The 18,973-nt window shown below is 44.4% G+C and overlaps 1 protein-coding gene across 1 annotated transcript; it reads left to right on the top strand.

Annotated features, from left to right (window-relative positions):
* Positions 1 to 45: 45 nt before the first annotated feature.
* Positions 46 to 6,747, top strand: SOX18 (SRY-box transcription factor 18). Its single transcript, XM_088467013.1, has 2 exons — positions 46 to 564; positions 5,021 to 6,747. Exons 1-2 carry the CDS (start codon positions 258 to 260, stop codon positions 5,800 to 5,802), a joined length of 1,089 nt encoding a protein of 362 aa, XP_088323139.1. The 5' UTR covers positions 46 to 257; the 3' UTR covers positions 5,803 to 6,747.
* The last annotated feature ends 12,226 nt before the right edge of the window (positions 6,748 to 18,973 follow it).

Below are 18,973 nucleotides of genomic sequence, written 5' to 3' on the forward strand. Positions count from 1 at the left end.
TTTGGTCCCTATTACTCCAAGTTGCCTAAACAGCTGGATGCTGAATGACAGGAAGAACAGTGACAACGAGAGATATAGACAGAGAGTATACTGAGATAGATAGATAGATAGATAGATAGATAGATAGATAGATAGATAGATAGATAGATAGATAGATAGATAGATAGATAGTGTCTCCAGTGGAGTATACACTGCAGTATCCCAGGACTCTACACATTTGTGTACCCACTTGTGTCCACAGAAGGTGCCTTGCTGGAATGCATAGATCTGAGTCAAGCTACTGCAGAGAGGAGACTACTCTGGGCCAAGGTGGTGGCAGTTCATGGGTCCCTCCTCCAGCTGCTGCTTCTGAGTCCAGCCAGACCTCCAACTCTCCTCCAGCTCCAGACAGTCCTGCTTCAAGCCCCCAGTCTGGTTATGGCTACAGCCCTTCTGAGGAGAAACCTGGTGACCCACGGATCAGGCGCCCCATGAATGCTTTTATGGTATGGGCAAAGGATGAGAGGAAGAGACTGGCACAGCAGAACCCAGACCTGCACAATGCCGTACTAAGCAAGATGCTGGGTGAGACAGAGTTCCACGATGGGAAGGGGAGGACGACTGGCATGACATGTTTTATACTGCTGCAGGGGGTAATGCAGGATGGTGTGGCATGAGTATAGACATGGGTAAATTCGCATGGGTGTTGTTGCGTCAATATACAAATTAAAGGAATATTGGTATGACATTGGCAAAGTGCATGAAGGCTGATATATATGGCAGTGGGACAATGTCTTTATTGGCATAGGTTATTTACATTTCAAAAGATATTAATATATATATATATTTCATGGATATTATCAGATACTGGATGATGTGGGCATCAGCTGGGCACCCTTGGATCACTGAAATCAATTACAATTTAAGAGCATATTCCTGGTAACTGTTACCTTGGGCGTACTGCATCTGGCACAGACATTTCATCTGTATTTGATTGAAGGCTATTTTATTTATGACATAATCGAAAGTTAATAAAGTATCCTCAATGCAAATCTGGTGTAAAATTACTTCTTATAACACTGCCGTGTTTATAAATATGATTCAAAAATAAATTTTTACATTAATAATATGAAATAAAGCTGGTGGGTGCAGCTACACAAAATTAATAATAAATAAAACTACAAATGAAATATAAAGTAAAGTCACCATACAACAAGCTCTCACACAGAAAGATACAACAGTATTATTGCCTAGTTTCCAATTCCAAAAATCTGAACTGAATTTAAGTAATTAAATAAGTTTGGCTTTAACCCTTGGTAGGTGATTGCCGCTGGAAAACATGACACCAAACCATTCTGTACTGTACACCACTTAAATTTAAACTAAATTGAAGGATGTAAGAATTGGTCATGTGTTGGTACGTGGTTCAGTAGTCTGGAGAATAATAATCCTTTAGAACAAGCACTTTCACTGAGTGTTGTTACTATTGTGTCCATAATGCATATTTGCAAATTATTCCATTTTGTAAGTAGCAGAGCAATATGCTTATTCTAAAAAGATCTAATTCATTATAGCACCTTTAGAAATAAACAGATGCAATCACATATTAATCAATTAGACATTTGCTGTATAAACTATATTCGATTAACGACATTTACTGCACTGATATGCTGAGAATTCAATGGGATGATCAGATGGGCATAATCACAGAATTTGCTCACATTACTTTCCAAATGAAACCTGACATACACAAACTACTATGAATATTTGCAGGCAGCATCTGAACCATTGATCCTGGTTCCTGTACACCTCTGTTACTGTATTCAAATAAGTGCCCGTTATTGCACTATTTTCCAGCACTTACCCACTGATTACCTGCCATTTACTGCCATTTAAATGTATTTCTGCATTATATATGGGCTAATACCAGTGACTGTTTTTTTTTAATAAATGGACAGTAACCTATATCAATTAATCAAACATCTTCCAGTAGACTAATGGAAGCTAATATATTATTGGTTACTTTTAAGGTTCCAGCATGTATAGCAAGGTGATTTGGGTTCTAATTAATTAATTATTTAATTCAGCACAGAGGTTACTCCAATTGGAAATATTTGTAAAACATTGTTTAATGCAGAGGTTCCCAAACTCTGCTCTCAAGGCACCCTAACAGTCCAGGGTTTTAAGGATATCCATGCTTGACCACAGGTGTCTTAATTATACTGCTTTTATACCTAAATTCCGGGTCTGACCCGGTGGTGGGAACAGGGTTCCAAACCAGATCAGACCCCGAATTTAGCCGGCAGTCTGCAGTGACCCGGCTCTTCCGGCGTGGAAGTGGACGCTTGGAGATGACATAATCTCCAAGTGACCTGAAGCCGGCCAATCGTCAGGCATGCAGCGCACTCCAGGTCATCGTGACCCGGCTCGCGCCGTTTACACTACAGGGTTTCACAGGTCATTCCCGTATTAAACCCTGTAAATTACCTGGGTTGGATTGCCGGGTCACTCCACCCGGGAATTCAACCCTCTCCCCTTTTGCACCAAGGAGCTACCCGGGTTAACCCAGCAATAACCCGGGTTTTTAGCTCTGGTGTAAAAGGGTAGATAATATAAGGTATTTACTGCTGGTGATATTCTACTGCAGCAATACTAATGCTCTGTTAGTGAAAACATAATATAATTGCTGTATTCCTTAGCTACAAATCAGATATTCATGCACTTGATCATAACAGTTAATATTTGACTGGTTGCTGGGGATTACAGGAAGTGTTTGCTGCTTAATCCATGTATTACTTAAGCATTTAAATATAATTCTTATAATTATGCTTTTAAGTAAAAGCCTCAGACATGCTGTGTTCTATATCACCACACAAATGGAAGACACTTATAAGTATTGACTTAAGCAAACCTGCCAAACAGACCCCTCTGCACAGAATGATAATATGGAAATAGTTTTTCCTAATATATTTACCAACTGCAATAACCTGGACTGATTAATTGATGAGAAATGGTCTGTAACTCCAGTTGATTAATACATTTATTCCAGCCAAATTATGACAGTTGCACAATTAGTTGGAAAACCAGAAGTATATTATTATTATTATTGCACTGTGATAAATCCGGTTATAGGATATGGAACAAGCTGGTAGAAATACAACATGTGAAAGCTTACAAGCTGTGGAAAGTCTGTATTATAAATTGTCATTGAATGCAAATGGGTCCATGCAAGTGAAATTAGAATATATCTGACTCTTATACTTTGTGCAGACAGATATTGCGAGGTTTTAAACAATATTATCCTATCAATCACTAAATCTGGCCCACTTTAAGATTATCTATACCACCATCCAGCTAGTTGGCTGATTGGAATGAAAATCTGATAATGATAATCGACCATTTGCTCCCAAACGCCTGAAAACTGTCAAAACGGTCGCACAGACAAACTGGTTAATTCAAATGGATTTAACTAATTTGTCTAAACGACTATTTTCTAGTGTTTGGAAGCAAATGGTCAGTTGAGCAGCATTTTATAACTGGCAACAAACTCCATAATAAAGCAATACTGAGTATTTTCAAATAGACTAAAGGTGCGTGCACACTTGGCGATATTTTAATCGACTGAATGATAACGATATCGCTCAGTCGTTCACTGTATCTGCCAGTGTGAACGCTAAAACAATAACAACGAACGACCAACAATGCGCGCTCCCGCAGGTCGTTGGTCATTGTCGTTAATTGCCCAAACATGCAGGCCAACCTGACAATATTGTCAGGTTGCTGCATGTTCGGGGATGAGGGAGGGTGCACAGAACTCAACAATATTGTTCATGATATCGTTCAGTGTGTTTGTGCTCAATGTCGGTAACAACACTGAGCACATCCCTGCCCATCCTTGTCGGGGACACACTAGACGATACCGCTCATGGAGCGAATCGCCTAGTGTGTACGCACCTTTAGAGGTAAGAGGGCCTTGCTCGAAAGTTTATTCTATGAAACTTGCCACATGAGAAATTTTTAAATTGTTGTGGCAAATAACCTAACAAATATATTAACTACATCTACACTTATGACTGAAAAGTTGGAACTGGGTTGTCACATATACCTCTTTTCCACCAAAAACCCAGGTCCGACCTGGGTTTTTGGACATGGTTCCAACCCTGGTCAGACCCAGGTCAGACCCATTTACACTGCACCTTTCATCTGGGTTACTCCCAGGTCAGCCCTGTTCACACTGAACTCAGGCCTGCCCTGCTAAACCTGTGAGGTCATTAAAAGTGGGAGGTGACTGCTCCACAGCCACCAATCAGCTAATTTTAGACATGATCCAGGTCAGATAACCCGGGTTGCACCATTTACACTGCACCATTACCCGGGTCCATCCTGGGTCCAACCCTGGTAGCTACCTGGGTTGGATTGCAGGGCCACTTGACCCAGGTTATTTTTCAGGGACCCTTTTACACTGAGCTGCGACCTGGGTAGACTCAGCAAAAACCCAGGTTTTTGCTCTGGTGTAAAAGGGGTAATAGTAAAAGCAAAAGTATAGTGAGGGTGCGTATACGCAATAGAGGGCTATGCAAAGCTGGACATGAGCGAAAATACACCAGTTTGGAGGCAAATCTTTTATACCTTGTATAGGGTAGCGGCAATTGTGCTCTGTTGTAAACCAGACACGTACACAGATGTGGCTGCATACAGAGATGCATAAAGTTCTGCAAATGGGCTAATAATATATATGCTTATTTTTAACAATATATGTCTTATTTATTTCCATCTCTGTTTTAGGACCATTATGTCCATTAATGTGATTTATAGTTTATTGTGGTTTATTTGACAATCTGTAGTGTATCCTTAGACATAAGGCTGTATCTTTTATTTTGTAATATGTATTATACATGTAATAAATAAAATACATTTTAAAAAAATTGTCTAGTACCGTGAATATAATTTTTCTCCGGTATCATGCAACAGTACAGACGTTGCCTTGTTTACATTTCTCTTACTTGAGAGAGTTCTTGACATTAATCTCAATTTCCAACAGGTCAGTCCTGGAAGAGCCTATCTGCCATGGAGAAACGTCCTTTTGTAGAGGAGGCAGAACGCCTACGGGTTCAGCACCTCCATGATCATCCCAATTACAAGTACCGCCCACGTAGGAAGAAGCAGGCCAAGAAGATGAAGAGAGTGGAGTCGGCCTCATTACTCAGGGGTGAGAGATATTCTGGGGGACATCCCACCACAAATCTCACCCATTTCCGGGAACTACAGCCTTTGGCATCCAGTGAGCTGGAGAGTTTTGGGCTTCCCACCCCAGAAATGTCTCCCTTGGATGTTCTGGAGCAGAGCGAGCCGGCCTTCTTCCCTCCTCACATGCGAGAGGACACAGATTCTATGCCCTTTAGATCTTACCAACATGGAATCGACTATGGGCAGGAGAAGGCACTAAGAGAGCTCTCCATCTCCTACTCGCCCTCACCTATGAGTAACATCCTTAGGACTCCTCCGCCCGCTGCTTTCTACTACAATCCTCAGGGTGGACCACCAATCTGTACCCCATTGGGTCAGCTCTCACCTCCTCCTGAAGCTCCTCAGCTAGACCCAATGGATCAACTAAACCCATCTGAGCTATGGGGAGATGTTGACCGCAATGAGTTTGATCAGTATTTGAATATGAGCAGGACTCAGGTGTCCATCCCTGGGTATCACTTGCCAATGTCCAAGCTGGCTTCTGCTAGGACTATGCCCTGCGAGGAGAGCAGCCTGATTTCTGCTCTCTCTGATGCCAGCACCGCTATGTACTATAGTCCTTGCATCACCGGCTGACAGTCTTCAGTGAAAGCAAGCTGCTGGTGTCTATGGTGGCAGATGGACATCAGCATGAGGCATGCCCAGCTGTAGCTGAGTCTACAACTGGGTGCCAAGTGCATATCACCCCAGTTATACAGTAATGTGTAATGGGGTCAGAGGAGGTCACACAGGATGTACAGATAACCAACCGTCTCATACCGTATACAGGGCTGCAGACAATGCAAAAGTAGATGTCCACCTTTATAAAACTTTACTCTATTGCCTTGTACATGCTCTCCTGCTACATTTACTAAATATATTGTTTAACATTTCTGACTTCTGTGTGTGTTTTTCAGCCATGTATTTACAGTACATAGCTAGTGATTTTCATTGCCCTTCTATATGACACAGCTTTGCTCTGTTCTCTGCATTGTAACTAGAGAGAGCAGCTTTGTGTTGTGTCCAAGAGCAACTACAAAAAAAATATCTTATATAAAAACAGTAAAAAAAACACATAGAAGCTAGAAATAAAAAGCAGTGTATTTAGTTGCAAATAGGTGTGTACAAGCAAATAAATGAATGCAATTTTAAGGTGGAATGTTCACAGTTAGGTTTTCACATTATTATATTGTGTATAAAGACTCTTGCAATTAGGCTTTACGCTACAGAGACTCGACAACAGCAAGTATGTAAGACCACATTACATGTGTATGGGCATTTACGCCTTCAGAATTAATTTCAAAACAAGTGGAGATGACACAAGAATGTATCTTTCTTTTCACTAGTTCCTAGTGAATTAATGGATGTTTAGTAGTTCAGCGCATAAAATGGATGCATGTAGGTGATGGACACACTTTGATGAGCATCAGAGTTGAACAGGTGTGAACAAGATGAAATACTGCCTTCTGTGGTTATATTGTAGTACTGACTGTCTGCTTGCATTACCTTCTTATAATAATACAGATAATAATACAGCCACATGTAGCTGTGATATAAAGTGACCCATGGACTAGTCTCTGACCCTACAGTTCACATACTGAGAGCAGCAGCTCCATTTAACCCCCTCGCTGCTGGTATTCTGGGTAACATTTTGCACTGGTCTTTCCCAGTTTCTGGGGTTGAACCAATATTTTATTCAATGTTTTTATGTGTCTGTTTTTTCTACATTTGTATACCATGTAAAAGTTGACAACTGTTTTTTTAATGCACGATTTCTATGGACACAAACCTTGGATTAGGAAATCATTTTGAGGATTTGACTGGGTGACCATCTTTACAATATGTCTCCGTACTAAACACAAACCAGTGACACATGACACATATTTCAGTGACACACACACAAGCTCTATACAAATGGCATCTGATAACTGAGACCTGAACAGGCTCTCACACACAATTACTGCCACTGTAGTATGCAACATCTGTGTACATATGTCACACACGGGTCTATTTACTAAGCAGTGTTAGGAGACAGAGTGAAAAGTTATAAGGTGCCAGCCAATCAGCTCCCAACTGTCACCTTATCACTTTTCACTGTGTCTCCTAACACTGCTTAGTAAATAGACCCCTTAGAAACTCAGATATATATCCACTGATAAATAACTTATATACAAAACAAATATACAACATGTACACTGGAATATGTACAGCTGACATCACAAAAAGGGTTATTTACTAACATGGCATTTATGTGCACCAAACCATACCAAGCAATCAGACTTTCATTTTCATTGTCCAACCTGCTCTAGGGGCATATAAAATCTGCTCATTGGGTGCTATGATTTAGTGCAAGTTTGTACCCAAATGTGCTCTTAGTAAATAACTTTCATTAAGAACGCATAAATCATTCTATAACAAACACGATGGTGTTTCTTGTCTGTGTAAAGCCTGTCTCCAGGTGCAAGTACAGTGGCAGTCTAATCCTTAGATAAAGAAAATAAACTATATGAAGGGGTTTAAAACACTTTATATGTTGTTCTTTCTCCCTGTGTATCTACAGCCTTCTAATTAAGGTTCATTTGCAACTGTGCAAAAACGTAAGCCTGCAACACAAATGCTCTGTTGATACGCCAAGGTGGTCTAACAGGTAAGCACAATGATTTACATGACACATTACTGTACTGGTATACCCGTTCATTGTCTTGGCTGATATATCTATAGTACATTGGCAGGGGTGTACACCCATTATGTCTGTAAATGACTTCATTCACAGGCATATAGGATCTGCCCTGCAGCACAGCCGATGGCCGGTATATATGAAAGATATGTCAGTCATCTGCTGGTGTGTATGGGTACCCGTCGATCGCACATACACATGCTGCAGGGACCCACTGATGTGACAGTTCAGATGTCAAGCCCAGCACATCAGGCAGACAACTGGTAAGTGTACATGCACTTACCAATCATCAGATAGGTCTATCTACAGTAGTGTGTACCCAGCTTTACCCACTCAAACCTAGTAATCATAGCCCTTTGTCCTTTGTGACACTAAGGCTACTTCTGAGGAAAGACACTTTCTGCCAAGACTGTAACTAGCTGTCCAGTCTGTATGTGACATATAAAGACAGTGCATGACTGAGTGTGTGACTGTTGTGTGGAGAGATTCTGTGACTGCTCACAGCTAGTTTGGGGTTGCCTGACAAGGATTTAAAGGGCCATTGGTTAAGCTTGTTCTAGTGCCCAATATAAGGTAAAAATAAAGTAGCACACATGTCATACTCTAAATCATATTTGTCTACTGAGAACATCTGGGAGACTCCTGATTCTGGAGAGCTCTCCAGGGATACCAGGAGTGGAGACAATGCTTCTGCATCATGGGCCTGATTCAGAGATGGATGTTGTTAGCATTGTGTTATGCTAATATATGTTAGTGCAACAGGATGCATCAGAAGACAAAAGACTCCTCCTGTGAGGATCGCAGATGCAAGTGCAAGTGCAGTGTCCGAAGACGCAGAATTGTATCACCATCACGACAATCAGTCGTGATGACCGCAGTCATCGCCCATCTGAGTAAGCTTCAGTTTACTCAGAATGGGCAAAAGAACTGCTCGTCCTGGGCCAGGAAAACTGCGTTGGGAGACACAGACCATGGCCCCGGCACACCTACAATATTAGGGTAAAACGGGCCCTCATCGCCGCCCCCTTCCCACTGTCACATGACCACAGCTTGTCAGTCACGCCGATCTCACACCACCCATTCTGTGCATGTGCACATGCCTCGTCCCCACGCAACTGGAGATGTACGTAAACTGTCGGGTTGGAATTAGGCGCCCATGTCCACTTCTTCAGCCCAAATCTGTGCATTTTGCAGCAGGTGGTAGAGTCACGATGATGCGATTCATGGCACCACGCTCCCTGCTCTTTCCCTTGGAACCTCTCTCTCCAGGATCTCCCAGAAGGGAGACCCACAAGTAGTAACTATGCTCTAAATACACTAGAATTGTTATATATTATTATAATTATAAATATACAGACATGAAAGTGGCATAAAGTCAGGCTGGAATAAAAAATGTTAAGAAAATAAGAAAACACACACACTTGATTAATAATAGAATACCTTTCTGGATATTTCAGAAACTTACTCAATTAGCCGCGAAAAGCCAAAATTGCCGCTTTTCGCCTGTATATGTCTTATCTCCAAATTCAGTTGCGGTACCAATTCACCTAAGCGGAAACTCAATGCACTGAAACAGGCGGAAATGTTTCTCCAATGAAAGGCAGGCGGAAAAAAAGGTGCAAAACCCCAAACTTTGGGGTGCAATGTGGGGAATTAATTCAGAACTCTTTGAACCCCACCCCAAAGGACAAATCAGCCAAAATTTACCCCAGAACCCCCCCCCCCCCAAAAAAAAATATCTAATTTTTGGGGAGAAAATGAAAAAGTAGGGGGACAAGGATAAAAAGTAGTGAAATAGGTTTCTTGGGGGGGCTGTTTGGATGGGGCAGGTGTTTTTAGGGTTGCAGGTGCATGCAGCAGTTGGATTTTTCTAATTTTTTAAAAGTACACTTTAGAGACACAAAAATATGCTATCACCCATTTTCAAGTACCCCAAATTTGACTGGACTATTTATTTTCCAAAAAAAAAAACTGTTTTCTATCATTTTTCACCACTTTTACAAATATGCTTCTAGAAAGCTTTTAACAGTACTTTTATTAGGGCTAATAGTACACATCTGTAATGATTTACAGTGTCAGTGCATCTTATTTTGTGGTACAGACTGATTCCCCAAATTCTCTCTCGCTCCGGGGCTTGCGCATGCGCAGTGCGGCTGCTGCGCGTGCGCAGGGCCACAATATCGACCCGGTTGTGAGCGCTCAGCGCTTGCCACCGGGTCTGAATGAGACCCTGTATTTCTACAAAAGTCAGGGTGGGGAATGTCGAATGTGTTACAACACAGGCGAGGGCAGGAAATGTGTTACTACTGAGGTGATGTGTTACTACTACATAGCTGAGGAGCTGAGGGAGAGGACTGTGTTAGTATGCAGGTGGGGGCCTTGGATGGAAATAAAGTGAACATAGATAAAGTACCAGCCAACCAGCTCCTCACTGTCATTTTTTAAACACAGCTTGTGACATGGCAGTTAGGAGCTGATTGGCTGGTACTTTATCTCCATCCACTTTATCGCTCTCCAAAGCTTAGTAAGTAGACCCCTCAAAGTTTTACTATAGCAGTGATGCATTACTATAGAGGTGAAGGATTAATGCAGTGATTCCCAACCTCGGTCCTCAAGGCACACTAACAGTCCTGGTTTTAGTGATATCCATGCTTAAGCACAGATGGTTAAATCAAAATAACTAAGGTACTAATTAAGTAATCTGTGCTCAATTAAGGCTATCCTTAAAACCTGGGCTGTTAGTCTGCCTTGTGGACCGTGGTTGGGAACCCTTGGATTAATGTGTTACTGAAGTGAGATAGTGAGATGGAAATGGAAGCAATAAATATCTAAGGTCTACCCATGTGAGAGTACATCAGCTAGCATGATATAGATATAAAAAACCATTAACCCTTAACCGGTGTTTATATATAGATATATATAGATATATATACATATATTACATACAGTATATACACACCAAGGCCGTAGCTAGGGTAGTGCGGCCCGTGCCATCGCACAGGGCACCACAGGTCAGGGGGCGCTGTTTGGGCATGTCAAATTTCTGTTTATTATCATTCTTACTTGTAGCTTCCTCATATTTCATCCCCAGCATCTCCTGGTCTCCCCTATCTCTTCCCTGGCTCTTCCCCATGATGCCATGGCCCTTTTTTAGGTGCATTATGTCCCTTTGAAAAATGAGGGGGCGCCAATGCTCTTTCTGGCACAGGGAGGGGACTAGAAAGTCTAGTTACGGCTCTGATACACACAGTTTCACCTGGATATATTTACTGTTTCCATTTCCATCTCACCACTCCAATAACACATAAATCCTTCATCTCTATAATAATGCATCACTGCATACTCGCCGACTTTGCAGAACTCCTCCCCGGGAGCAACCTGGAGAGGAGATTCTGCAAACATCTTCAGGGGCAGGGCCAGACTGTAGACGTCATTAGGCCCCACCACAGGAAAAGACCTAAATTTGCTGGTCCGCGAGGAGGTCTGCCCCCTCTCGGCAGACCCATGAATTCCTAGGAAAATCTCCCCATCCTGCCCACTTCACTGGGAAGAGGGTGGGATGCGGGAGATCTGCTTACACTTTCGGGGGTGCGGGGGGATACCCAAAAAATCGCGAGCCTCCCGCGACTACCGGGAGATTAGGAAAGTATGCATCACTGCTATAGTAAGACATTACCTTCCCCCACCTGTGCGCTAACACATTTTCCTCTCAGACCTCTGTAGTAACAGATTTCCTTCCCTCACTATTCAAATAGGGGAACCACACCAACTGCCAGTGATGTTTGGCAGCACTTGGGGTGACAGTTGGTGTTTGAATTCTGAACTATGCTGCAGCCACGGGACGGGATGTACTGAAGGAAAACTGCTGTAAAAACCCTAATTTCTGAGTTTTTACTGCATTTTCGTATGTACTAAGCCCTGGCCGCCCTATTATCGGTGCGGAGGGTAGCGCCAGAAAAACCTGGTGTTACCCTATAGAAGCCTAAGGGCTTCTTACCGCATCCCGCACCCGACGCTTCGCCGCCGCCCCTCAGATGCCCAGCACTGGCCCCCATTCACCTTAGTCTCGTGGTCGCCAGTCCGTGCTCCTCCTGGGTCCTCCGCCTCCTTCTCCTCCTAATCTTCTTCCAGGTGCAGGGAGGAGGAGCCCAGGACTTCCTGCACAGGTCACCAGCAGGAAGTTCCCGGGGCTCGGAGGGTTCGGAGACCCACAGAAACCCCCTCACCCAACGTCAGCTGCTTCGCCAAATGCAGCTCTTATCGCAAGAACTGTCCTTTGCGATACTAATTGCATGTTAGTACATATGTGATTAGTAAGGTTGTGGTGACTGGCGGAATGTACACCGCTACCTTAGTACATCCTGCCCATGATGAGACAGGCAGACAGGACATTGCACAGGGGAAGGAAACATTTTAGCCCTTTTCACCTCCATAGGAGTTGAATTTCGAAAAATCCCTTCTTAGTGGGCACCTATGTCATGGAAGGAATCAGGGCCGTAACTATGGGTGTGTGCTCAGTGCAGCCGCACAGAGCGCAGAGCCCTGTGGGTGGCACCACTGCTCACCCATGGCTCCTGTATCTGGCTAGCAGGGTGCCTGGTACAGCACCCTGCAGCCAGAATATATGCAGCAGTGCTGCTTGGAGTGTCCCTAAGACGCTCCAGATGTGCACATCGCTACTCTAACAGCACACCTGAGGATTCCCTGGGCATTGCTGTAATGCTCGGTGTTCGTAGCCCTGTCCCCTCCACGTGACGTCACACGGAGGGGGCGTGGCCTGCACCTGGCGGCGTGAGACATAGTTACGGCTCTGGAAGAAATATAAACCCCGATTTTCATATTTTTAGGTCAAGGGGTTTGGGCTAGGGATGGGAATCATTTGATGTTTCATCGGAACCATCGGTCATATGGTTCCAATGTTCAATGTGTAACCCTGCAATGGTGAGGATCCAATGTTTCCTCACCATTGCTAAATTTCTCCCCCAATGTTTTCCAATGTTTTTTTTGGTACTTCCTTATCTTTGCGGCCCCATGCTTGAGCCGTCAGTGAAGATACGGAAGTAGCGTAAAGATGAGGAAGTACCATTCGGCCACTTGCTTCGCTCGCCACGCTGCGGGCACGGTGGCTCGCTTCTCTCGCCACGCTGTGGGCATGGTGGCTCACTTCGCTCGCCACATGGATGTATTCCCCCTCCATGCCCACTTGGATGGTAGGGAATGACGTTGGACTCTGGCTGATCGTATCTGAAGATACGTAAGTACCATAAAGATCAGCCAGTGTCCAACATCATTCCCTACCATCCAAGTGGGCATGGAGGAGGAATATATCCATGTGGCGAGCGAAGCGAGCCACCGTGCCCGCAGCGTGGCGAGTGAAGCGAGCCCGCAAGGGGCCGAATGGTATTTCCTCATGTTTACGCTACTTATGACATTTCAATACATAGTTTACACACACTGCTGTGTGCATGCTGCTGGGGGAGGTGGCTGACAGAGTAAAAGACACGCTGGACAGCCAATCAGCAGCAGCACATGGAACAGCCCCATCCCCTCTCAGTGAGTCACTGGCTGCAGGGCTGGGCTGGCTGCATGTGTGCTGCTGGGGGCAGTGGCTGACAGTGATAGACACTCTGGTCAGCCAATGAGCAGCTGTTAGTAAGTGAGCAATGAGTGACAATGGGCCTGATTTAGAGATGGACGCTAATGCAATTTTCACGTAGATCTAGCGATTGTTTACCATTGCGTATGCATTGCAGTGCGTAAAGGCAACTCTGCAATCGCACTGCGATCACACAATCCATGGAGACCCATCACAGAGTGATTGACAGGAAGTGAGCGTTTAGGGGTGTTGATGGGGGGGTGGTCAGTGTAACCCAGACGTGCCTGGCACATGGGCGTGCATAAATTAGCCACTTCTATATCATACGCAGCTCTGCGTGTCAGAAGAGCACCCAAGGCTGCGGCAGGTCAGACTTTCTGCAAGGGAAAGATGTCCGCCGATGTGCTTCGATGTTTCCAATATTTACGTATGCATCATCGCACACAGGTAAGAAGGCAGCAGTGGGCATCTTTATGCTTGGGTGATCTTTGCTAACATTAGCATATTTTTGCATCTGCGATCACATTAGCGTCCGTCTCTAAATCAGGCTCAGTGTCAGTCACTCACTGCAGTGTACAGTATGTATGTATGTATGTATGTATGTATGTATCTATCTATCTATCTGGGCACAAAGGTACAGCACTCCAATAAATAAGTGTATTTAAACTAGGGGTGTGCACCGGCCACTTTTCGTGTTTTGTGTTTTGGTTTTGGATCTGGATCTTTCTTCGTGTTTTGGATCTGGATTGGTTTTGCCAAAACCACCCTTCCGTGTTTTGGGTTCTGGGTTTTGTGTTTTGGATCTGTATTTTTTTTTAAAAAAGCATAAAAACAGCTAAAATCACAGAATTTGTTGGTTTCTCTGCTCCTATGCTATTATTAACCTCAATAACCTTAATTTCCACTCATTTCCAGTGTATTCTGAACACCTCACACCTCACAATAGTGTTTTCATGTCCAAAAGGTTGCACCGAGGTAGCTGGATGACTATGCTAAGCGACACGAGTGGGCGGCACAAACACGTGACCCATCTAGGAGTGACACTGCAGTGGCAGACAGGATGGCAGTTAGAAAAACTAGGCCCCAAACTGTACATAATGCAAAGAAAAAAAAGAAGTGCAAGATGGAATTGTCCTTGGGCCCTCCCACCCACCCTTATGTTGTATAAACAGGACATGCACACTTTAACAAATCAATCATTTCAGCGCCAGGGTCTGCCACACAACTGTGGCTGAAATGATTGGTTCGTTTGGGCCCCCACAAAACAAGCTGGCAATTAATGTGTCCCTGCACAAACTGGCTCTACGGAGGCAAGATGTCATCCTCATCCTCCTCATCCACCGATTCCTCACCCTCTTCAGTGTGTACATCCTCATCCTCACAGAGTATTAATTCGTCCCTGCTGGAACCACAGGTCCCTCTGTACGTTCTGGAGGCTGGTCTCCCTGGAAGAGTTGATAATTCATTTTATGAACATCATCTTCTCCACATTTTGTGGAAGCAACCTCCTACGCCTTTCGCTGACAAGGTTCCCAGCTGCACTAAACACTCTTTCGGAGTACACACTGGAGGGGGGGCAACTCAGGTAAAATAGAGCCAGTTTGTACAGGGACCTCCAAATTGCTTCTTTTTCCTGCCAGTACAGGTACGGACTGTCTGACATGCCTACTTGGATGCTGTCACCGATGTAATCCTTTAACAGACAGACGCACGCTTGTCACTGCTGCTTTGAGGATGCAAGTGTGGCTACATCGCACACAAGTCACAAACACATTAAAGAAATAGTTTTTTATTTTTTGGAACACTTTGAGAGTTACACCACCCTTTAACAGACAGACGCACGCTTGTCGCTGCTGCTTTAAGGATGCAGGTGCGGCTACAGCCCACACAATTCACAAAGACAGAAAAAAGAACAATATTTTAATTGTTTGTGTAGCACACTTTGAGGGTGTCACCACCCTTTAACAGACAGACGCACGCTTGTCGCTGCTGCTTTAAGGATGCAGGTGCGGCTACAGCCCACACAATTCACAAAGACAGAAAAAAGAACAATATTTTAATTGTTTGTGTAGCACACTTTGAGGGTGTCACCACCCTTTAACAGACAGACGCACGCTTGTTGCTGCTGCTTTAAGGATGCAGGTGTGGCTACAGCCCACACATTTCACAAAGACCAAAAAAAAAAGAACAATATTTTAATTGTTTGTGTAGCACACTTTGAGGGTGTCACCACCCTTTAACAGACAGACGCACGCTTGTCGCTGCTGCTTTGAGGATGCAAGTGTGGCTACATCGCACACAAGTCACAAACACATTAAAAAAATAGTTTTTTATTTTTTGGAACACTTTGAGAGTTACACCACCCTTTAACAGACAGACGCACGCTTGTCGCTGCTGCTTTAAGGATGCAGGTGAGGCTACAGCCCACACATTTCACAAAGACCGAAAAAAAAAGAACAATATTTTAATTGTTTGTGTAGAACACTTTGAGGGTGTCACCACCCTTTAACAGACAGACGCACGCTTGTCGCTGCTGCTTTGAGGATGCAGGTGGAATCTAGACGGGATTTGGAACCGAGGACACACTACCTCCATCAATTGTCTAAATCCCACTGCACTAATGTCGGATACCGGACGCACGTCTAACACCAACATAGCAGTCAAGGCCTCAGTTATACGTTTTGCTTCAGGATGACTGCTGTCGTACTTCATCCTCATCGCTAGGGACTGTTGGAGGGTCAATTGTTTAGTAAAAGTAGTGATGTTCCTACTTCCTCTCTGGGATGATGAACAACTCCCAGCAGCAGCAACAGCACTAGGAGGAAGAGGTTCTTGATCTTTCCCTATTTTATTTTTATCGGAGAAAGTTTGGTCCTCCATTTATGTTATATTGATATATATACGTGCGGCTAAAGCGCACACAAACACAGAAAATATTATTTTATTTTTGCTGGAGAGTAGTGCACTTTGTGGGTTACACCACCCTTTAAGAAATGAGCCAGCCGGCTCTTTACTTATGGGACACAGGCGCACGCTTGGCGCTGCTCCTTTGTTGATGCACGTGCAGCCACAGTGCACACAATTCACAAACACAGAAAATAATTTTTTTTTTGGTTTGGACTGGAGTGTACTTTCGGGGGTTACAGCACCCTTAACGGTCAAGCCAGCTGGCCCTTTACTTATGACACAGGCGCACGCTTGGCACTACTTTGTTGATGCACGTGCGGCTACTGCGCACACAATTCACAAACACAGAAAATAATTTTTTTTTTGGTTTGGACTGGAGTGTACTTTCGGGGGTTACAGCACCCTTAACGGTCAAGCCAGCCGGCCCTTTACTTATGACACAGGCGCACGCTTGGCACTACTTTGTTGATGCACGTGCGGCTACTGCGCACACAATTCACAAACACAGAAAATAATTTTTTTTTTGGTTTGGACTGGAGTGTACTTTCGGGGGTTACAGCACCCTTAACGGTCAAGCCAGCCGGCCCTTTACTTATGACACAGGCGCACGCTTGGCACTACTTTGTTGATGCACGTGCGGCTACTGCGCACACAATTCACAAACACAGAAAATAATTTTTTTTTTGGTTTGGACTGGAGTGTACTTTCGGGGGTTACAGCACCCTTAACGGTCAAGCCAGCCGGCCCTTTACTTATGACACAGGCGCACGCATGGCACGACTTTGTTGATGCACGTGCGGCTACTGCGCACACAATTCACAAACACAGAAAATAATTTTTTTTTGGTTTGGACTGGAGTGTACTTTCGGGGGTTACAGCACCCTTTAACGGTCAAGCCAGCCGGCCCTTTACTTATGACACAGGCGCACGCTTGGCACTACTTTGTTGATGCACGTGCGGCTACTGCGCACACAATTCACAAACACAGAAAATAATTTTTTTTTTGGTTTGGACTGGAGTGTACTTTCGGGGGTTACAGCACCCTTAACGGTCAAGCCAGCCGGCCCTTTACTTATGACACAGGCGCACGCTTGGCACTACTTTGTTGATGCACGTGCGGCTACTGCGCACACAATTCACAAACACAGAAAATAATTTTTTTTTGGTTTGGACTGGAGTGTACTTTCGGGGGTTACAGCACCCTTTAACGGTCAAGCCAGCCGGCCCTTTACTTATGACACAGGCGCACGCATGGCACGACTTTGTTGATGCACGTGCGGCTACTGCGCACACAATTCACAAACACAGAAAATAATTTTTTTTTGGTTTGGACTGGAGTGTACTTTCGGGGGTTACAGCACCCTTTAACGGTCAAGCCAGCCGGCCCTTTACTTATGACACAGGCGCACGCTTGGCACTACTTTGTTGATGCACGTACGGCTACTGCGCACACAATTCACAAACACAGAAAATAATTTTTTTTTTGGTTTGGACTGGAGTGTACTTTCGGGGGTTACAGCACCCTTAACGGTCAAGCCAGCCGGCCCTTTACTTATGACACAGGCGCACGCTTGGCACTACTTTGTTGATGCACGTGCGGCTACTGCGCACACAATTCACAAACACAGAAAATAATTTTTTTTTGGTTTGGACTGGAGTGTACTTTCGGGGGTTACAGCACCCTTTAACGGTCAAGCCAGCCGGCCCTTTACTTATGACACAGGCGCACGCTTGGCACTACTTTGTTGATGCACGTGCGGCTACTGCGCACACAATTCACAAACACAGAAAATAATTTTTTTTTAGGTTTGGACTGGAGTGTACTTTCGGGGGTTACAGCACCCTTAACGGTCAAGCCAGCCGGCCCTTTACTTATGACACAGGCGCACGCTTGGCACTACTTTGTTGATGCACGTGCGGCTACTGCGCACACAATTCACAAACACAGAAAATAATTTTTTTTTTGGTTTGGACTGGAGTGTACTTTCGGGGGTTACAGCACCCTTAACGGTCAAGCCAGCCGGCCCTTTACTTATGACACAGGCGCACGCTTGGCACTACTTTGTTGATGCACGTGTGGCTACTGCGCACACAATTCACAAACACAGAAAATAATTTTTTTTTTGGTTTGGACTGGAGTGTACTTTCGGGGGTTACAGCACCCTTAACGGTCAAGCCAGCCGGCCCTTTACTTATGACACAGGCGCACGCTTGGCACTACTTTGTTGATGCACGTGCGGCTACTGCGCACACAATTCACAAACACAGAAAATAATTTTTTTTTTGGTTTGGACTGGAGTGTACTTTCGGGGGTTACAGCACCCTTAACGGTCAAGCCAGCCGGCCCTTTACTTATGACACAGGCGCACGCTTGGCACTACTTTGTTGATGCACGTGCGGCTACTGCGCACACAATTCACAAACACAGAAAATAATTTTTTTTTTGGTTTGGACTGGAGTGTACTTTCGGGGGTTACAGCACCCTTAACGGTCAAGCCAGCCGGCCCTTTACTTATGACACAGGCGCACGCTTGGCACTACTTTGTTGATGCACGTGCGGCTACTGCGCACACAATTCACAAACACAG

This window comes from Taudactylus pleione, unplaced genomic scaffold (genome assembly GCF_031769625.1).
Source record: "Taudactylus pleione unplaced genomic scaffold, aTauple2 ptg000069l, whole genome shotgun sequence".
NCBI lineage: Eukaryota > Metazoa > Chordata > Amphibia > Anura > Myobatrachidae > Taudactylus > Taudactylus pleione.

What these genes read in the sequence shown, in the direction of transcription:
- SOX18 (XM_088467013.1), top strand. Translation starts at nt 258, where the DNA reads ATGCATAGATCTGAGTCAAGCTACTGCAGAGAGGAGACTACTCTGGGC. An exon ending in CGTACTAAGCAAGATGCTGG is followed by an intron (nt 565 to 5,020) that starts GTGAGACAGAGT and finishes AATTTCCAACAG; the next exon opens with GTCAGTCCTGGAAGAGCCTA.